This window comes from Equus asinus, chromosome 5 (genome assembly GCF_041296235.1).
Source record: "Equus asinus isolate D_3611 breed Donkey chromosome 5, EquAss-T2T_v2, whole genome shotgun sequence".
Classification (NCBI taxonomy): Eukaryota; Metazoa; Chordata; class Mammalia; order Perissodactyla; family Equidae; genus Equus; species Equus asinus.
Window position 1 is genome coordinate 90,608,977 of NC_091794.1, and position 20,880 is coordinate 90,629,856.

At 39.0% G+C, this 20,880-nt stretch overlaps 1 protein-coding gene across 50 annotated transcripts in view; it reads left to right on the forward strand.

The window, feature by feature from the left end:
- Positions 1-20,880, forward strand: part of PUM1 (pumilio RNA binding family member 1) — a 121,626-nt gene that overhangs the window by 17,044 nt on the left and 83,702 nt on the right. For all 50 annotated transcript variants that reach the window (XM_070510493.1, XM_070510490.1, XM_070510492.1 and 47 more), the window contains exon 3: positions 15,381-15,449. In XM_070510493.1, the coding sequence (XP_070366594.1) occupies positions 15,381-15,449 (69 nt within the window). The remainder of the gene's footprint in view (positions 1-15,380; positions 15,450-20,880) is intronic.

Sequence of the window (20,880 nt, forward strand, 5' to 3'; positions counted from 1 at the left end):
AAACACAGATTCGTGAATGTGTTGTAGTTTTAAACCAAATGGAATCATTCTCTCCCTCTAAATATATATTACACAAGTAGGCGTCTGTGTACACACTGTAGTCTTTTCGCCCTTAATACATTGTGGCTGTACTTTCAGGTTCATAAATACGTCTATATCCTTTTTAAGGGCCATAGTGCATGGAAGTAGAATAATTTATTTCGACTGTATTATCCTAGATTGGTGGACTTTTAGGCTGTTTTCAGCTTTTGATATTCTAAACAATGCTATAGTAAATAATACTATAGTTGTATTTTTGTATCCTGGAGTCATTTCTTTAGGATATATTCATAAAAGTGAAATTGACAGATTAAACAAATAATGCATTACATGTTTCCACACTGTTCTCCACATAGATTGCGTCAATTTAAAGTTCCATCAATACTATATGAGTGTTCTTTGTCCATTTTTTTCTGTGAGTGTATTTGTTATTTTCCTAGATTTATAAGACTGCTTTTATATGTCTTTTAACTTTGTTTATTGTGTCTGTTGCAATTCAGAATTCTAAATTGTATGTAATCAAAAGTGTTGGTCTTTTGCCTTTGAATTCTTTAACTTTATGCTTTTAGGCCATTCCTCACCCCGTCTCCATTGGAGTTTATTTCTGTGTATTGTACAGGGAGGAAGTAATGATGTAATTTTACTTTTCTCAAATGGGTAACAAGTGATCCTAGCACCATTAATTGATTTGAAAGATCTCCTTTATAATAAATTGTCTCCCTATATACTGGATCTATTTTGACTCGTTTATTGATGTGCTTATTCTTACTCTAGGGCTAGAATTTTTTCTTTTTTAAAAAAAATAATCTTGGGGCCGGCCCTGTGGCCGAGTGGTTAAGTTCGCATGCTTGGCTGCGGCGGCCCATGTTTTCGCAGGTTCGGATCCCGGGCGTGGACATGGCACTGCTCATCAGGCCATGCTGAGGCAGCGTCGCACATGCCACAAGTAAAGGGACCCACAACTAAAATATACAGCTGTGTACTGGGGGGATTTGGGGAGAAAAAGCAGAAAAGAAAAAAAAAAAGATTGGCAACAGTTGTTAGCTCAGGTGCCAATCTTTAAAAAAAAAAAAAAAAAAATCTTGAGCTGGTCCGGGTGGCTGAGTGGTTTAAGTTTGGCATGCTCTGCTTCAGCGGCCTGAGTTCAGTTCTGGATGTGACCTACAGCGCTCTGTCAGTGGCCATGCTGTGCTGCTGGCCCACATCCTGAAAAGCAGAGGAAGATTGGCACAGATGTTAGCTCAGGGTGAATCTTCTTCAGCAAAAAAAGAAAAGAAAAGAAAAGAAAAAAGGTCTTTATTGAGGCATAATCAACATAAAATGCACGCATTTTAAATGTACGGTTTGATAACTTTTGACATATCAAACTTTTCACCCGTGAAACCATCACTGTAATTAAGATAATGACAATTCCCATCTTCTCCAAAAGTTTCCTTGGCTCTTTTTAATTCTCCCCAGCAGCAGTCACTGATATGCTTTCTGCCTAGGTCTAGACTTTTAATTATTGTATTTTAATGGTATTTGGAATGACATTAAAACATTCTTATTATTTCTAGAATCACAGGCATGCCCCATCACCCAAGGTTTTCTAGTGGCTGCTTCATTTGCTTGACTGCTCCTCTCTCAGATATCTATAAAAGTTGCTCTCTCACCACCTTCAAGTCCTTTCCTTAAATGCTTCCTTGTCAGTGAGGCCTTCCATGAACATTACTTAAATTGCAACTCTGTCCCCCTTTCCTGCTTTAATTTCCTCAATAGGCTTTGTCACCACTTTGTAAATTTTTCTGCTTTCTGAAATGTTTATAGTGAGGGTTTATTGTTTTTAGAATTCAAAATTACCTAAAACCCATATTTTTAACGGGAGGAAAAAAACCATGTGTTTTGATTTTTACATCCCATTTCAAACATTGTTCATGGCACTCGTAGCCTCCAAGTTTAAAACCTCATAAATGTGCTATACCTTACATCCCTGTCAGCTTCAGGAGGGACCACTTTCATGCTTTGTGACCTCATTGTAATACCGACTAAGGGTAAGAAACTAAAGGTAGTAGCTGTTCTCAAAAAGGAGCAACTGAAGGTTCACCGTTTGCATAACATCAGGTGGAATTCCGTCAGGAAACAAACCAAATTAATACTTCCCAGTACTTCAAAGATTCTTCAGCTCGGCTTCTGCTCTTGTATTCTATCTCCTGGTTAAGAATCGCTGATTTTTCTTTCTTTTAATTCAGAGGAGATGGAACTCTTTTTAAAATATTTTCTCCTGCAGATACAATTTGGGTTTCTGTGTTATGCTCTCTCTTAGGAGGATAAAGTCCAGAAGGAGCTCTTTGATGTGCCCCATAGCTGCCCTCTGAGTTATGTTGCTGTGATTTATTTGGAGAGACAGACTCACGGAGAATTCCTTATTCCTTTACAAACTACGAACAGCACAGCGTTGAAACAAAGGAGCGGGAAGGCTTAGTCTCAAGGCTGCTGGATGGAGGGGAACGTTTTCTGGGCCTCCTGGCTGAAGACCTGTCAGGACGCTCTTATCTCCTCTGCCACCGTTTGTATTGTAACGGTAAAATGAACTGTCAACTGAGAAACTTTCTCAGAGAAGAGTTAGATTAATAATGTAGATTGTCTCTGGTGTCACGCCATAGTTTATTCCCTGTACATCTAAAAACATATCAGCCAGCTTTGTAAATATGTTGAAACAGAACGAGGGTCATTTTTGTTGGCACTGAACATAGTTTTGTTTTTCACTATTACGGGTGAAGTAAGGACCCTTTCCGTGGCCTAATTCCATTCTGTGTATCCTCATAAACAGTAATTTAAAAGTCAAATAAAACATTTTTCCCCTCCCATTAAAAATAATGACTTATAGGTTATTTTTGAATTCTAAAATTAGTAAATCTTCGTTGTAAATATTTTGGAAAGTATAGACAATTGCAAAATTATAAAAACACCCAAGAAACAAAGCAAAAAAACCCAACCACCAACTGTAATTCAACCTTCTACGAGACTCTACTGTTTGTTTTTTTGTAGTATGTCCATCTTAGTGTTTCTATTTAGAACTTTAAAGAAGGTAACTGAATGATTTTATTGCATTTATAGACAGGAAAATCTTCTCTTTGCTCCTAATAAAAAGGATGCTTACTTCTTTAGCTTTACCTTTTTTTTTTTTTCATTTGATGGGTGGTGTGAATTTTTACTGATTATTTCTCTGTTTGGTTAACCATTGGAGAGGTTAGAGCTAGATTTATGGCTCGTTTTTAGCAAGTGTGTAGGACTTAATTGTATACATTTTTATAAAGTAGGCTCTTCTCATTTTCCCTCTGCCGTAATTTTCTCACTAGTTGAAACTATTTGATCTTTTTGTAAATCACTCTAAATCCTTTGTGGGACAAGTTGAGATAAAATAAAAACATTTCCGTGATTATAGTTTTCTATCTTTTTTTGGTCTAATATATCAAAATATTTTCTTATGACAGAATATTTCCATAGATAATTTTAAGATTGTATAATATTCCTTTCTATTTAATGGGCTCATTCTTTTCTATAGTATTTCTTAATATTGATCACTTAGGTTTCTAAACTTTTACTGTTGTAGGTGGTGCTATAATCAATATTTTTGTTTGTCAATACTTGCAGTTTGAATTATTTTCCTAGGTTCTTGGAATGGAGGAAACACTGTTAGTCCTTTACAGTGGTATTCTCCCTCTTGCGTAATTATTTTTTTCCCATTTTTAAGATATAAATCATACAGTAAAATTCACCATTATTTTAGTATACACTTTTGTAGGTTTTGACAAATACACATATTCATGTAACCACCACAATCAAGATGTAAAACAGTGTTGACACCTTCCCAGATTCCCTGGTGCGTCTTCATAGTCAGCTCCCACTAATCTATTTTCTCTCCTTAGAGTTCTGCCTTTTCCAAAAGGTCATATACTGTAAATGTCTGTGGCTTTTGAATCCGGTTTCTTTCACTTAGTATAATGCTTTGAGAATATGTGGTGTTGTGTGTAACAAGAGATTGGTCCTTTTTATTGCCGAGTGGTATTTCATTAAATAGTTGTGTGACAGTTTGTGAGTTAATTTTCACTCTCCTGGTTGGCTAGGGCACTTGGTGCAGTCATTACCGGAAAAGTGGCACGTGGGTGGCGTGTTTATTACTTCTTTCTTTATGTTGTGTTTCTAAAGCCTTTATACATGAGAGGCAGTTGTGTGAGGATATAAAGTCTTTGGGCCGTAGATAGTGGACCTTACTTCGTAGTCTTCAGCTGGAGTGTTCTAGAGCACTGAGGGTAAGTGCGGGTTTTTTTCTGTGCTGGGTTGCTGAGGGAGTTCTCCCGCTTGGGACAGTTTGATCAGGATGTGATTTTCGCATACTATGTCGTGAGACCTTTTGATCTGTATGGTTTTGCGGCTTGAGAAATGTTCCTTCACTTGTATATTTGATTATTTTAGTTTTTTTCCTCAGGAACTATCATTTTTAAGTTGTATCTTTATTATTTATAGCAGTGGTCTTTTTTAAAATTAAAATTTGATTTAGTTACTTGTCGAGTTACATGCAGTTGTAAGAAATAGCACAGAGATCCTCTGTACACTTTGCCCCTGTTTCCCCCAGTGGCAGCATTTTACAGGTAACCTTGTGTAGTAGAAACAGCAGTCGCAGCTAGGATATTGACATTGACACAGCCCAGCCAGTCTTACTCACATTTCTCATTTTATTCCTACTCATTTGTGTGTGTGTGTATTAATAAGTTCAATATAATTTTTTCACCTGTGTCTATTCATGTATCTACCACCCCAATCAAAATACTGAAGACTTCCAAACCCACAAGGGAGCCATGAGTAGTCCTTTTTATAACCACCCCCACCTCTTTGTGAGGCTGGAGTGGCTTCTCTCTGCCCCCCCCCCCCCGCCCCAATCTATCCTGTCTGTTCTCCATTTCTGTAATTTTGTCATTTCAAAAATGTTATATAAACGGAATCATTCAGTGTGTAGCCTGTGGGGCGGGGCCCCTTTTCTCTGTCGTTTCTTGGAGACATAGCCAAGTTGCTGCGTGTAGTAGTTCATTCCTTTTTCTTGGTGCGTCCTGTGCCATGGAGGTGCCACACTTTGCTGAACCTGTTGAAGGACATCTGGGCTGATTCTGGTTTTTAGTTATTACAAATAAAACTGCTATGAATGTTCATGTGTTTTTGTGTTCACTTAAGTTTTCAGTTCTCTGAGATAAATGCCCAGGAGTGCAATTGCTAGGTCATGGTAGTTACATGTTTAATTTTTTAAGAAACTGCCAAATTGTTTTCCAGAGTGGCTGTACCTTCTTACGTTCTTACCAGCAGTGTTTGAATGATCCAGTTTTTTTGTACCCTCATCAGCATTTGATGTTGTGACTATTTTTGTGTTTTTTTTTGGTTGAGGAAGATTCCCTCTGAGCCTTGCCACTCTTGCTCTTTCTTTGCTTGAGGAAGATTAGCCGTGAGCTAATATCTGTGCCAGTCTTCCTCTATTTTGTATGTGGGTTGTTGCCACAACATGGCCGCCGACAAGTGGTCTAGGTCTGTGCCTGGCAGCTGAACCCATGAACCTGGGCTGCTGAAGTGGAGTACCCCGAACTTAACCACTGCTGAAGTGGAATACCCCGAACTTAACCACTATGCCATGGGGCAGCTCCCAGCACAGTGTTTTTAAGGTTCATGCATATGGTAGCGTGTATCAGTGCTTCCTTTGCTTTTTGTGGCCTAATAGTAGTCCTTTGTGTGATATACTGTATTTTGTTTATACATTCATCAGTTGGTGGACATTTCTGTTTCCATTTTTTTCAATTATCTTTTGTTTCAATGGATATCTCTTCCTCTGGATTGAGTTCTCAGTTTGTTTGCATTATTATTTATTTGGCTTACTACTCTTTACTGCATTATAGATTTTAATTTTGCTAGCAAATTTTGTCTTTATATGTATGTTTATTCTCTCCTCCAATCGGTAAGTCATTTTCCGAAGTCTTCTGTTTTATGTCTTCAGGATGAGATTTCCTTTCCCTGGTTAAGTAGTTTTCTCCCTGTAGTCTCATGGTAACTTATTTCCTTTTGTTGCTGAAGTAACAGAGAAGAATCCTGCCGTTTTGGCCACAGATGGGCAGTGTGGGTTGTTAGATCTTCAGATGGACAGCTGGGTGGCAGGCCAACATGCACAGCTCCTTCTCTGTTTTTGGGTTTCTAGCAGGCTTTCATCTAGTGAAGCTTTGTTGGATCTGGATGGTTCTTTTTGTCTTTATTGCATAAACATTTGGAGCACCCCAGACACATTTTAATCCTCAATATAGAACACTGCTCAAGAGTCAGATTCTGGAGTCAGCCTGGTTGTGCAACTTCGGACAAGTTATCAAACCTTTCTCTGCCTAAGGTTCCTCTTTTGTTAAAGAAGCGGGGAAAGGAGGATAATTAAGAATTATTTCACAGTTTGAGAATTAAATAGTGCACATTGCTAAATAGGGCATAGTAGGTACTAGCTGTTATAGTAATTATTATGTATGGTATAGAAAGCTCATCCTGTTTTTGTTCTTAGTGCTGTCCCTGTGGAACCTTCTGGATATACCAGTATAACCAACTTTTTTGTTTACTGTTGGATAAAATAACTACGCAATGAGCACCTTTGTGTAGAAAAGCTTATTCTTTATTTTGGTTATTTAATATGTTTCTAGAACAGGATTACTGGTTTGAAAGGTATTAATATTTTAAAGACTTCATAAATGTTAAATTTATTTTCAGAAGCTTCCTTCTGATCTTTTCATAGGCATTATAGAAAATGTAGGAACTACTGAAGAAGTTTTAGGTTAACATTTGAATATATTGCTTTTCAGTCTTTTGTATGTGTCTCTATATAGAAATATATACATTTTTCTGTGTTTTTTGTATATAAAAATATATTCATATTCATATAAAATATATATGAATATATAAAAATATATATAAATTCATATGAATATATTTTTATATATACAGATTTGTAGCCTACTTTAGAATTCTTACACATACACATATCTCCCTCTGTTTAAGAATTTTAAAAATGTTATAAAAAGCTGCATAAAATTCTATAAATGATTGTATGCTATATTTAATAATTCTTACTTTGTTTAAATTTTTTACCACTTTTCCCGTCACAGTGCCAGGTTGGAGATCGTTGTTAACAAATCTTAGACCATGTTTCTGATTATTTGCTTGGGCTAATTTCCTAGCAGTGGAATTACTGGATCAGAGGGCATGAACATTTATAAAACTTGATGCATACTGTCAAATTTCTTTCTTGAAAAGCTTGGAAAAACATGACCAAGTGTTCTTTTAACCAAGATAAGAGCCATTTAAAAAAGCTGGCTCTAGAAGTCCCATTTCTGCTCTTTTATCCCTCCTAAGACTAAGGGTAATTTCTCACATTACAAATATTTGTATGCCTGCCTGTCGTGTTTGGTGCTGTGGGGATGCCCAGGGCGACCAGACAAGCTGCCGCGGCCCGGCTGATGGAGGGCGGTTTTGCTTCCCTGGCTGTGACTTCAGGGCGTGAGGAGACAGCAGGGAGGCGCGTGCCACGGTCTTTGAGCCCTAGTCTGCACTTGTCCACCTCGTCTGGCGGGAGGGGAGAGCACATGAGCCAGAGCAGGCTGTGCGCGCTCCCTCGTCCACAGGGACAGACGCTGTACGCGTGCCTTCTAGTTAATAGTTTGTACTCTGAACTTATTTTTCAAAATCAGTGCTTTTCACTGGTGGTCTAAGTTGTACAACTGTTAAAAAATATTCACTGTCTCAGAAGTTGTAGAAAATTTATGTCAGTGGCTGTGAAGGCCCATAATTTGTTTTCTTTCATAAACTATTCTTACGGTGGAAATTTTTATAAACCTTTTATGCCTACTATTACTTGTCCATTAGTGAGCTCAAAGGATGACAAAAGAATCTCAAAAAATTTAATATTAGCAAAACTTTGGAAAAGCAATTCTGTGCCCTTTTTTTTGTGGACAAATATTTGTTGCTGTCAGACTAGTTACATAGATTCTTATACTCTGCTAGTGAGATTGTTCCTGATTCCAATGATGGCAGATATGTTAAATTTAATTCCATTTGTTGCAAAGAGCCTGATACTTAACAGATTTCCCACAACCTAGTGTAGGAACTTTTGGGTGAACATTCTTGATTTATGTTTCTTTGCTTTTTCCCATTTGTCATCTCTTGAGATTGGTATTTCAGAACGAAACTTTTTACTGCTAATGAAGACCCTTTGATATGTTCTGCATTTGCAAATAACTATTTTTTTGATGTAAATATGATCTATCTAGCTGTTTGGGAGTCTGTTTCACGTTTTTGGAATTTGTTCTTTTGGGAGTCAGGAATATTCCATTCAGAACTATGACTATAGATGGTAGTTTCCGGACAGACAGAGGTAAGATTTATCATTATCTTAAGTTTTACACTTTTTATTAGTTTCTTCTGTATCAAACAGTTTCTCTCCATTGAAAATGGTTTTGCCCTCATTATTCATTTCAGCTTGATCATGATTGGTAAAATTAAGAAAAAGACTGACAGAACCAGCAGTTGTGAGGTTTTTGTATTTAAAGGTTAAAGGTCACTAGTAAATAGACTACGTTATCTGATTTTGAAAATATATTTGTTCTTTTTACTTTCTAAATTATTTTGTGTCTAGGAAATGCTGACATTTACGTGAGGTGTATATATTCTGGTAGTCTGGTAGCAAAAGAATTTTGATAACTTAGAGTTTATCATTTGGGTCTGTTAACCATCCCAGCAGAATGCCATGAACACATTAGATAATATGTGACTTTAATAGTATTTACTTTAATTGCTAAAGGTAGTAGCAATTTTTAACGATAAATTTAAAAAGTAGAAATTCAGCCTAATCCTGGCTTCTGTAGTGACTTCATTTCCTCCCTCTGTATCATGGAAGAGAGTATAAAAATAGCACAGTCATCAGTTGCTGGAACAACTGTTTTTAACCCAGGTGTGCTGGAGCTTTTGTGCTTGCCTTTGATGAGAGAGAGAGAAATAGTAAAGGATATAGAGACCTGAATTTGAACTCCACTTCTTATCTTTATCAGTTATGTGACTTTGGACAAATTACATCTCTGAACCTTGGTTTCTTCATATAAAACGGAATAATGTCTATTTAGCAGTGCCAGTGCCTTGAGACTCAGCAAATGCTGATATTTAGTGTTGTTACTGACAATGAATAAATAAGAATAGGAACATTCATAAATAAGATAGTGTAGTGTAGGATTTGTAGCCACTTAAGCCAAAAGAGTAGTTTTCTGTTTTTTTCCCCTCCAGTAATCAAGAAGAATGTCGATTTATTTATATTTTATTTGAGGAATGTAATAACTTTTTGCTTTTCTTACAAAATGGAGGTGAGTACCTGCATTTTAGATTGTTATGACTGTTAAAGAGATCGTAAAGCCTATAAAGAATTTATAGGACAGGGCCTGGCACAGTTAGTCTCAGTAAATATTAGTTGTTATTGTTTATAATACAGATGTGTCGTGGAGCAGAAGATGCTGTAGAACAGACTTACTGGTTTTTTTCCCCTTAATGATTAAACCCAAATTAGTTTAATTCTCATATTCCATTTCCTCTTCTCATTGCTCGTTTCTCCTGCTTTTGCCCGGCTTTTTCTTCCTGGTGTCTCCTTCCCGTAATGGTTCTTGGCATCAGCTCTTCTGCTTATGTTGTTCTGGATCTATGTTAGTGAAATGGAACCATCGTGAGGTAGGCTTGCCTGTGCAAAAAACCCTCCAGGAGAGCAAAGGGAGGCATGGAGGACAAAAGCACCTGGCCCCTTAGATTCAGGCGTTGAGGAAATAAATACTGGAGTATAGGCAGTTTTAGTCTGAAGGTACAGAAATTTCTTGTAGTTCCCATAAGTTCAGCGTGTTAGATGAAAAAACACCAGGCGTTCTCTCTGAATCCCCAACAGGAGCTGCAGACGTGGCCGCCTGGGCGCTGGGAGGCTTCCGTTCCCAGAGGGCTTCTGTCGTCTCTTGACTGCTTTTTTCAGCACTTTCTTTCTCTACTCTTTGGTGGCTGTGCTCTTCTGCTTATTCACCAGGTTATACTTGACCCAAAATGACAGCCACAGCTGCCGAGTCTTTGGGAATTTGTTTCTCTCTGCGAAGCTCTCTGGCCCCAGTGCTGAGAGGAATCCAGTTAGGTCAGTTTGTAATTGCTCACTAGGGGTTAGGAGTCGGCCATGGAGGGGAACACTTTTGGTATAGTTGTTTGTGGCCAGAGGCAGTGGGGATCACAAAGTTTCCCTTTTCTAGGCAGCTTTATTGAAACATGTCTGTTTACAGAAAAGATTAAAAAAGCGTTGATTTGTTGAATTTTATTTTTTTAAGTGCAGTATATAACTCTGAGTTACTCCATTTTAGAATATAAACTTCTAGTGTGATTTAATAAATATCAACTCAGTGAAACCCTCGTGTCTGAGTTTGGTTCTTTTAAAGATTTTATTTTTTCCCTTTTTCTTCCAAAGCCCTCTGGTACGTAGTTGTGTATTTTTAGTTGTGGGTCCTTCTAGTTGTGGCATGTGGGACGCCGGCCTCAGTGTGGCTTGACGAGCGGTGCCATGTCCGTGCCCAGGATCTGAACCGGCGAACCCTGGGCGCGGGAACTTAGCCACTCGACCCCGGGGCCGGCCTCTGAGTTTGATTCTTTTGTGCAAGCCACAGCGAACTCGTCAAACTGGCTTGAGTAAAGGGACGCTCATTGTAAAGACACTGGGCAGTTAAAGGACAGTAATCCAAGGACAGGAGTGCCAGCTGTGCCAGCTAAGTAAGGCCAAGAACTGAACCAGAATGCTATTAAAACTTGCTTTTTTGAGTCATTATTCTGGACTGCATGGTCTACCATGATATGTTCTTTGAGGTTTAATGTTCAAGAATATCTGCTTGAAAAACTGATACATTATAATTCACAAAACACTTGGATCATTAACTTCTTATGTTCGAATTCCTTCGTGTCTAAGTTTCAGGGGTTTTTTCCTTTGCAATGTTGGCTGGCAAAAGGAGACGAAAATTTAGATGGAGACCCAGGAGGAGACTCAGGAGACCACAGTGGCGGGGGCCAAGGAATGAGGGAACTGTAGAGGGGGACTTGACTGGGATTTAAAACCTTTTTAAAATTTTTATGAGAACTGAAAGAACATGGATTTGAGCAGTGATGATTTTGGCGGCGGTGGGGTCAGGGGGGCAACTTCTGAATGGATGAGAATGGAGAATGGAAGTTCCTCTGAATTGATGATTTAGCTGGAAATTGAGAAGAGAGAAAAATGGATGTACTTTGAACCACTAAGTTTTGGAAAGTAAGTTAGGCATTCGCATGATCTAGGTACTTCTAATATGTTGATTATGGAAATACTGAGCTAGAGAGAGCCTCTTGTCCCCCACGTCACTCGTCCTCCAAACAGGAGTGACCCAGAGTTGCCGTCTACTAGCTGAGGGCAGGGAGAAGGGGTGGATGTGTGAAGGAGACATTTCAGTAACTTAGAATAACCTGTGGGGTGGACACGGTTGAATAAGTACACATTCAGCGCTGGACATTTTGTCTCCTTCAGTCATTGTAACAGACTTGCATAATGGCTGATGTTATCACTCAGTTTTACAGATGAGGAAACAGTGAAGTGTGTAGCATTCATTCTGAAAAGCGTGTGGGATGTTGGGATGATAAGTAGGACTTCTCAAGGGGTGATGGATAGGGCAGGCACTTTAAAATATGATTCTTTTTTTTCTCCTGAGAAACTGTATTAAGGCCTAAGATGACATTTCTCTGGGATTATTGTGGCTTTGCTGTATTTGCTTCTTCACCAGAAGGTTTTTTTTTCCTTTTCTTGGGGGGGGGGGGATCAGGAAGATTGGCCCTGAGCTAACATCTGTTGCCAGTCTTCCTCTTTTTGCCTGAGGAAGCTTGTTGCTGAGCTAACGCCTGTGGCAGTCTTCCTCTATTTTGTATGTGGGACACCACCACAGCATGGCTTGATGAGTGGTGTGTAGGTCTGCACCCGAGATCCAAACCCTTGAACCCCAGGCCACCAAAGCGGAGTGTGTGAACTTAACCACTGTACCACCGGGCCAGTCCTTAAAATAGGATTCTTAAAGATTTGTAAAGTGGTGCTTTTGCTTCATTTTTTTGTTTTCCAAATGTGATCTATAGTTCTGGGTTTATCTGTTTCACTTTTATGACTTCCTCTGTGGTAAAACAACAGAATTTGCTAAATCATGGTTCTGGTTAGGGCAGGATCCCTTTTAGAAGAAGGCAGGGCTTGAGGCTTACAGAAGAAAGTTCTGGGATCTGGGAGGTGGCAGAGAAACTCAGAAGCATAGGTCATGTGTGTGAATGAGAACCTTGGGTGGGATGAAGAGAGGAATATAGAGGTAGGTCAGGCTCTAACGTCGTCATCTTGCGTTGCCTCTTTAGTAAAGGGTGTGGGAGATGTTTTTATGGGGAGCGGCAGCAGTAGAGAAAGTCGTGGATGGGCATGAGAAAGTTACATATTACTGGCAAGTAGCCCAAAGAAAAAAATAGGAAATAGTTTTGTGAAACCAAAGGAGATAGATAAGAACAGTTAGTCGAAGGAAGGGAGTCTTATAGACATTTAGCAAAAGTGAAGAAGGAATTCGTAATAGTACTAGAAATTAACATTAACCCATTACTCAAATTGAAGTCTAGAGAAAGCGGGGGTAGAGTACAGGAACTTGAAAAGATTCTTCTGTCTCGATGGGAGCATTTACTCTGATTATAATTTACAACCAACTTTTCTCCTTTATGATAGAAAAGGCTTCTTTGTTACCTGCGTAAGATATTTCTTAAAACCGTCTGTATTCTCATTCTTTGAATTCTCTTGATTCCTGAGCATCTTCTGATCATTAGTTTTGTTTCCTAGGAAGAATTTTGTCTGGAGAGTCTGCCTGGTGTCGATGACCATACCAGGTATAGCTCCCATTATAAACAATAAGTTCGTGACTAGTTAAAAAACATTTTTCTGAGAATGATTTAGTCAACTGTGGGCAAATGATTTAAAAAGGAGTTTCTAGACTAGCAAAGAAAACTTGAGAAAATGAGGCTCCTTTCTCAACAGTGGTCTACAGGAGGTGGGACAGTAGTACACAGAGGTAGGAGGAAGAGTGCTTCATCCTGTAGGTGCGTGGAGGGAGACACCGGAATAGGGAGGGCTGGAGGAGGTGAGAGAGCGAGCTACAGTTAGGGAGAGGGCCAGCCAGCAAGTGAGTGCTGAGAGAGAGAACGATGAGTGGGAAGATAGCGTGGAAAGGAATGGAAATCGCTGCAAGGGTAGGACAGGCAAATTTTGAAGATGGGGAGGAGAGTGGAAAGCAAAGGCAAGAAGCCCAAGAGAGCACGCTGCAAAGCCCACAGCAGAAGCAGCAGTGGAAACTCTCTGGCTGCCTGAAGTCTGCTTGGTGACATGGAGAGGACATTGCACTGTAAATTGGAAGACCTGGACTTAGATCCTGGCAATGCCATTTAAATGCTCTTCCCTACTTAACAGTGGTTGGGAAAGGCATTTCTCTGAGGCTTAGTTTTCTCATCTCTTAAATGGGAATAATTGCTGTAAGATTGTTGTGATGATTACATAAATATGCGTATTGCGTGTTCTCTGCCTTCCCTTACTACTGCTTTTTCCTTGGGAAGTATAAATAGAGTTCCCAGCGTTCTTGGTTAAAACTATATGTAGATTTTCGGATTTTCAAGAAATGCTTAACTCTAGTTAAATGTATGATTAGATTCCACAGAAAGAGCTAGATATAGAGCTTTATGCATTTGATTTGCATGCTTTGTAATTGTTAACTCTGGCCTGAAGGTGCAGAATGATTCATCTGACATTCGTAGAGTTTCTAGTTGACATCTGTCCTCAACCCCCCTCCTTTATTTTACTACCTGTAGTTGAAGAGCTTATTCAGTGTGCTTACCTAAATAACGTAAAACACCTTGTAATGTGCACGTGGCTTCTGTTCCACGGGCTTTGGAAACTGTTTTCCCACGGTAGCAAGCCTTGTCTCTAAGTCTCTTTATTCTCATATGGCTGCATTTTAGCTTCGTTTTGAATTTTATAAATTTACATTTTTAGCAAGCATCCCAAAGCTGTTACATCTTTGTAGCATGGTATCAGCTCTGGGTTTTGAAAATATGCCATTTAAAACAGTAATGCAACGGTATTTTTATGTGGTGTCAGTGCAGTCAAGTTAAGATTGTGGGGTGGTATACCGGCAGCATGTTAATAAAATCCTTAAATCGGCTCCCTAACTGTGTTCTGGTTCAGGCTCCCTGTGCTCTTCCCTCTCCCTGCCTGGCCCTAGCTTGACCTGCTTTGCATTTACCCGCTGCTAGAAATTGTACACCTGCGTTGGGAGGTAGTGATGATGGGATGAGGGGGTTTGAGAGGCTCCTGCCTCGGGCAGTCCGCAGTCTCTCAGGTCGGCAGAATAGCCGCCTTCTTGAGTAAACAAGGGACTGCTGCAGCCGCAGGCAGCAGGAATGGCTTGCTGCTCGTAACTGAGAGGACCTCTAGACTGTTGGACAGCAGAGGGTTTCTGACTTATGGCTGTTTCACACTTCATCCTCGATCTTAATATTACCTTGTAATAATGACCTTGGATATAAGTTAATTGAAGCCTTTAGAAAGATTGTTATGATGTGGGTAGTACATTTAATGATAGGTAAAGTTTGACGGGATTCTTGTGATAGATGCTATTTTTTTTCTCCTAGTTTGGAGATTCTGGGAGTCCCCAGAGATGTTTAATATGGAGAAATGTTGGAGTGCTCTGTTGTATAGTTCGTAGCACCTTTCCTAGAGGTTTACCAAAGAAATACTGGGTTGGATCAAATGAGTCCCCTAATTTACACTTAATCTTCACAGTTGGGGACAAGTACTGTGGTCTTTGACTCAATAGCCACATTTAGGTTCCGTAATCCTCTTCATATGTCATCGCCCTTCAGCATGTTGCTCTTTACGTATTAAATTAAAATGTATGAAAAAGAGCTAACAATTCTCATGTGATGAAATTCTCATGTGATGGAATTTGCTTTTTCTTTTTGTGGATTGTGTGTTTTTCATGTTTTGAAAACAAAAGGGAATGGGAGGGGAGAGAGCAGGGGTCATTGCTGAACCCTGATGGTTAAAGGTAAGTGAATGTTTAACCTCAGTCACTTGATTATTGTTGTTGTCTGTCAATATCTGAAAGTAAACATAGAAGAGCTTGTCAGTTGTGTTTAATGTGTGTGTAAAATTCAAGATGCTGACTTGAAACTTTCCCCTCTTCTATTCTGAACAATAGGTACGTTCTATGGATGAACTGAATCATGATTTTCAAGCACTTGCTCTGGAGGGAAGAGCGATGGGAGAGGTAAGTAAACTGGTGTGTCAGAAAAATGGGCCTGTTTTTAAGGGAAGGTTGGAGTTGTCTTTCATCAAATGTGTCTGAATCTAGTCTCCAGAAGTATGTGCTTGCTTTTCCTTGTTGCCATCTTCATGATAGGAATGGGATATTGCAGAATTTTGCTAAAACAATCTCATTAGCAGAAGAATATTAACTTTAGTCTGATGTCTTGAAAACAGCACAAAGCAATAAAAACATGAGCACAAATTGATGACTCTTAACCAGTCAGTTGTAAATTGAGGCGTTAAAATTTTACAAAATAATTTTGTATGCATCAAATGTCCTCCTCACCTTTGCCTCCTTTTCCAGTACTTGCTAGGTTCTTTTTCAGTGGAAGGGAGTCTTAGACTGGCTGCTAATCAGAATATGTCAATAACCTGTTTTTAGAGCAGTGCCATTTTTGAGGAAGTTATTTAGAGCTCCATTTTGAAGAGGAAGTGGTTAGGTTTCTGGTGAAATAATTCCAGATGGTAGATGCATGAGCTTGTCATTCCTTACATACATGGAATTCAGAAACAAGAATTTTGTTTTTGTTTGTAATGTTTAAAATTTGTAAAAACAAAATTTACTACCATCCGTTATATTGACAGGGAAGACTGCCATAATTCTAAAAGAAAGGGGAGTATAGATAAAGTTCCTCTGACTTCTGGTGATTCTAGTTGTTGGCGGTAAGACTGTGTTGGCCGTAAGGTAGAACATAACAGTTTGAATTAATTGCTAAAGATGTCACAGGTTCGCAGATGGAGGCATTTGCTTGTGATTGTCTTGTTTTGGGAAGTAACCGTAGGTTTTTTCTTCTGTTTTATTTTTTGTATATCTGATATTTAAAAGTTCCTGTATCTATTTTAATGATTGAGGAGAAAGAATAGCTATATTCTGGATTCTCATTTATGCCATTCATTAAATGTATTTGTTCTTTGATTTAGCCCCTATTCTCTGATCTAGGCACTGTGTTAGATTTTGAGGATTCAAAATTAAGATAATTTCTCTCTTGATTTATAAAACATATTCATTGACTGCCTTTGTGGGTAGGCATTAAATAGTTAAACTCTTGGTTTTGGTCCTGAGAGTCTTGGTTTTTTTGTTTGAAGATTTTGTGTCTAACTTTCTGAATCGTCTTGTGGGCAGAGTCCAGTGTCCTCTCATCCAGGGTTTGTGAATTTTTGGCCTGTTCTTGTATTTCCCTTAGAGCTTGAAGAACAGATTGGTAGGTGTCATGGTGTTTCCTGTGCCTGCCTAATATCATTGAAACAGTGCATGTCAAGAAGCCCTATATGGTTATTGGGTGAAAAATTTTCTCAGTTAACTTCTGGAGCACAGTTTGGACAGACAGTTGACAGATGTGTCTGATATTAAGTATAGGTGGGGAAACCACATTTATCTTCTTCCCCACTCGTGTGATTCTAGCCTGGTCCACTCCACCAAAAATCTCATCCCAGGTTTTAAAAAAATTAATTATACAAAATAAAAGTAATGCCTTGTTGCTGTTTTGTAAACAACACTTCATAATCGATGAAGGCTTAATTCTAATTGGGGAATAGTGAACAGAATTGAGAGTAAAAAGTGAATTTTATTTAAATGACAACTTAAAAATATTTTTTAAATCCTTTTTTCTTCCAGAAATGCCTTTTTTTAAAAGGTCTCCAAACCTTATCCTCTTTATTTTTGTTAGAAATACCATTTTTGATATATGTATATAATTCCTCAGACATGGATTAGGCATATATAAATAACTAAACAAAGTTCATTTCAACAGTAATGCACTCTCCCTTCTTCTTTCCTCATTATTTATTCACAAAGGAATATTAACAACTACCATTTGTTGACCATCTATTAGGCAGATGCTCACCGGGCTGCATGCGTTATCTCATCAATAACTCTATCAGGACAGTTCTATTATCCAGATAAGAAAAAAGGCTGAGAGAGATGAATGAGTTTTCCCAGGGTCAAACATCTAGTAAGTCGTGGAGCTGGGATTCTGACCTGGCTTCCTCTCCAAAGCATTAATGTTTTTTAAAAAAATGCTGACTACATTCCTCCCTCCAATACAGATACTCACTAAAGCTATTTTTTGAAAGCATGGCACAATCTCTAGGCATAAGGGGGACGCACTAAGTAAGTATGGAGTGAGGTTTCTGTACTCAAGGAGCTTTGTTTAGCTAATAATTGAGGAAGCAGTGAATGCACATGATAACAAAAAGTGAACAGATTTCTCTGTGTGTAGTTGGAGTTTAGAGAAGGGAGGGGTCGGTATTGGCAGGACTCGTTTGAGATTACTTGATTGGAGGCGGTATAAGACTTGAGAAGTGTCTTGTGATTTAGTTAGGATTTAGAGGTGCAGGTTGGGAGAATGTTCTTTACAGTGATACAAAGGAGATAGGCACAAAAGAAATGAAAATAAACTTCTGTAATATAAGCATGGCTTCTAATTAGTTTAACTTTGTTAAATCTCCTTCCCTTTAAGTAATAAAACATCTCTGGGAGGGGATGCGTATAAATATAGTGTTTACCCGTATAAACACTGAAATTCGAAGTAAATTGCATGGACTTTTAAGCTGAGTAAGTATATTTCTACTGCAATTACTTTGTGTGTATTTGTGTGTGTGTGTGTGTATGTGTGAGTCCTCATTAGGGTAAAGAATATGTTCAAGAAGGTGTGAATCTTTAGAATTCAAAGAGAATTGGCTCCATTCAAAGTGATTGATCTGTAGTAAAGTTAGTGCGGCTTGACTGTTAGATAGTTTTCATCAAAGCCACTGCTAGGCTCTGGCTGTCACTTGGGAAGATTTAGAGCATTTCTGAGTAGAAATCTTGCTAAGAAGTGGCTACTTAGAATATCTCCTTGAAACCTTGCTGGCTGTCTGAAGGGCAGCTGTTCTTGGTTGAAGGACTCACATACAAGGGCTGTATTTGCCCCTGATTTTAGAAAGTCACCATAAAGAAGAAGATAGGAAAATGTTCTAGGATTGGGTCCACAAATTATTTTCAAGTATTTCATCTGCTCTCCTTGTTAGCGCCTTTCATTCAACTTAAAGCTGTAGTCCTGAAAAGTTCAAAGGCACGTATTCGACTTGCTTCTTTTATTTATGTATGAAAAGGTTTGTCTGTTAGTTGGGCATTTGAGTGTATATTTGTAGCACTGAGGAAAGCTCACTGACCTTGGGTTCTGGGCTCTGTTTTTCCGTTGCTTTATGAGCTTGCGTGACTTATTTGCTCCACCTGTAGGAGGGCAGCATTATTACTGTTCATGTGCCCAAAAGAACTGATTTGCAAAGAGGAGAGCAGTTCTAATTGGAAAGTACTTTGAGAACCTTTGACAGAAAAGGCACCTTTATTCTGTGTAATTGGTTTTCTAACTTGTAAAAATCAGGGACTTTTTTTCTCTTTAAGGGTCCTTATTTTTTTTTTTAAAGATTGGCACCTGAGCTAACATCTGTTGCCAGTCTTTTTTCTTTTCTTCTTCTCCCCTAAACGCCCCAGTACATAGTTGTATATTCTAGTTGTAGCACCTTCTGGCTCTGCTCTGTGGGACGCTGCCTCAGCATGGCTTGATGAGCAGTGCCGGTCTGTGCCCAGGATCCAAAGTAGAGCGCACAAACTTAACCACTTGGCCACGGGGCCAGCCCCCTTCATGTTTTTCATGTAGTAAACTTGATAACTTGCAGGGACATTAGATACTAGTGATTATTTCTGGAATAAGTGGAATGAATTTAGATATGTGGCTTTTTTCATCTTTGTCTTAGAAAACTGAAGCATAGAAAAACTTACCCTTGGTAATAGACAAGTTTGTAAACCTGAGTAGGAAATCTGGAAAGTGCTCCTATATGTGGGGTAATAATGAATCCTACCACGTTCCCTGAAAGTAGAGTAAAGTGAATTTTATTTAAAATGTAGTTGCAGATTCTCATTACCTGTTAGAGAGAAATTCTGTCCATAGTGTGAGATAGCAGAATGGCTGGTAGAGGGATGAATTTGATAGTGATTTCAAGAGCTGTTAACCCAAAGAAAGGTAAAATTTGGTGGGATAGAGATCACACTGGACCCGAGCCCTGAGGCTGCAGCTCCAGCCTTGGCTCAGACGTTCATCTTCTTTAGACTTTTGATTTTTTCCATCTATAAGGCAAGAAGATTGGATTAGATAGTTTCCCAGGTCCAAAAATCTTGGAGTTTGTCCTTATTTCTATCTTTAAAAAGATAGAAAAGAAGAATAGTTCTTCCTTTAAGGACATGCCAGAGGGCATCTAAAAGATTCCCTTTTAGAGTAACTTCCTCCTTGTGATGTACAAGTGCTAGAACTTTTCACTGTGTTCTCTAAGTGACTCATTCACTGGTCCGCAGCTGCCTGAGGCCTCGAAGTGTCTGTCAGGGCTCATGGCATGGTAATTCTGAAATTAGGGCAAGTCGGGGGCCTAGTGTGGATACCAAGCCTGTGAAATTCTTTTCCACATCTCCCCATCATGGCACATAGCATTTCTCATAGAGTTGGAGGCTTTCTGGCAGCTAAAAATACTAATAGGATTCGCAGCCCTGGAAGGGCTGCCTCACACTGGCGATTCCTTGCGATTAGGGTCCCATAAGAGTAACTCGGCTGACTCTGAAATGGATTGAATTTTGGAAAGGAGATATATTGTCTGCCAGCAAGATCATGCAACCTTTCTTGCAGAAGGGAGGAAAAATTAATAAAGCCTTGTGGTGTAGTAATAGAAAAATATCTGACCAAGCAGTGTAATAAATCCCTTTTTTCCAGGGCTTTTGAGTACAGACTTTTGAGTACAGACAGGAATGGTAAAAGCTGCCTATTTCTGTTAACCTTGTATTAATGCCATTTGGTTGTTGGGCATTTTTGACATCTTGCTATTAAAGAGAAATGTTTATTTTAGAGAAAACATAGCTAGCCAGGCCAAGTGACCTGGAGGAACGAGATCTTAGTTAATGGCTTTCCTCTATTAGGTTAATGACTATGTGTTAGAAGTGAGGTGACCTCTTCATGAATCTTGTTTGGGGAAGTTCCTAGGATGTCATAAGAATTTTGGGAGTGAGATTGGACATTTTTGAGAAAGAAGATAAGAAGATGTCATTTAACCCTGAGAATGTGGATGCATCTGACATTTTGAACCTGGTTCCCAATTCTGTCCTTTGGCTTTGAGATTTGTGCCGCTCGTTCCAATATCTGCCTTCCGTCCTGCTCTGGGAAGCGCAGGCTGCCTTCCCTGTGTGTGGTGAGCTGTCTTGGAATGTTTGAATGCAGTAGAACACGCTCCTTTGCTTCGGGATGTAGCTGATCCACATGTTGCTTAACCCGTCTTCATTAAACTTCTCTCCTTTGGCTAATATGTTTTCATTCTTTTCATCCACATCACTATGCCATATTTGAGGGTGAGAGGTTTTGGCATTGATT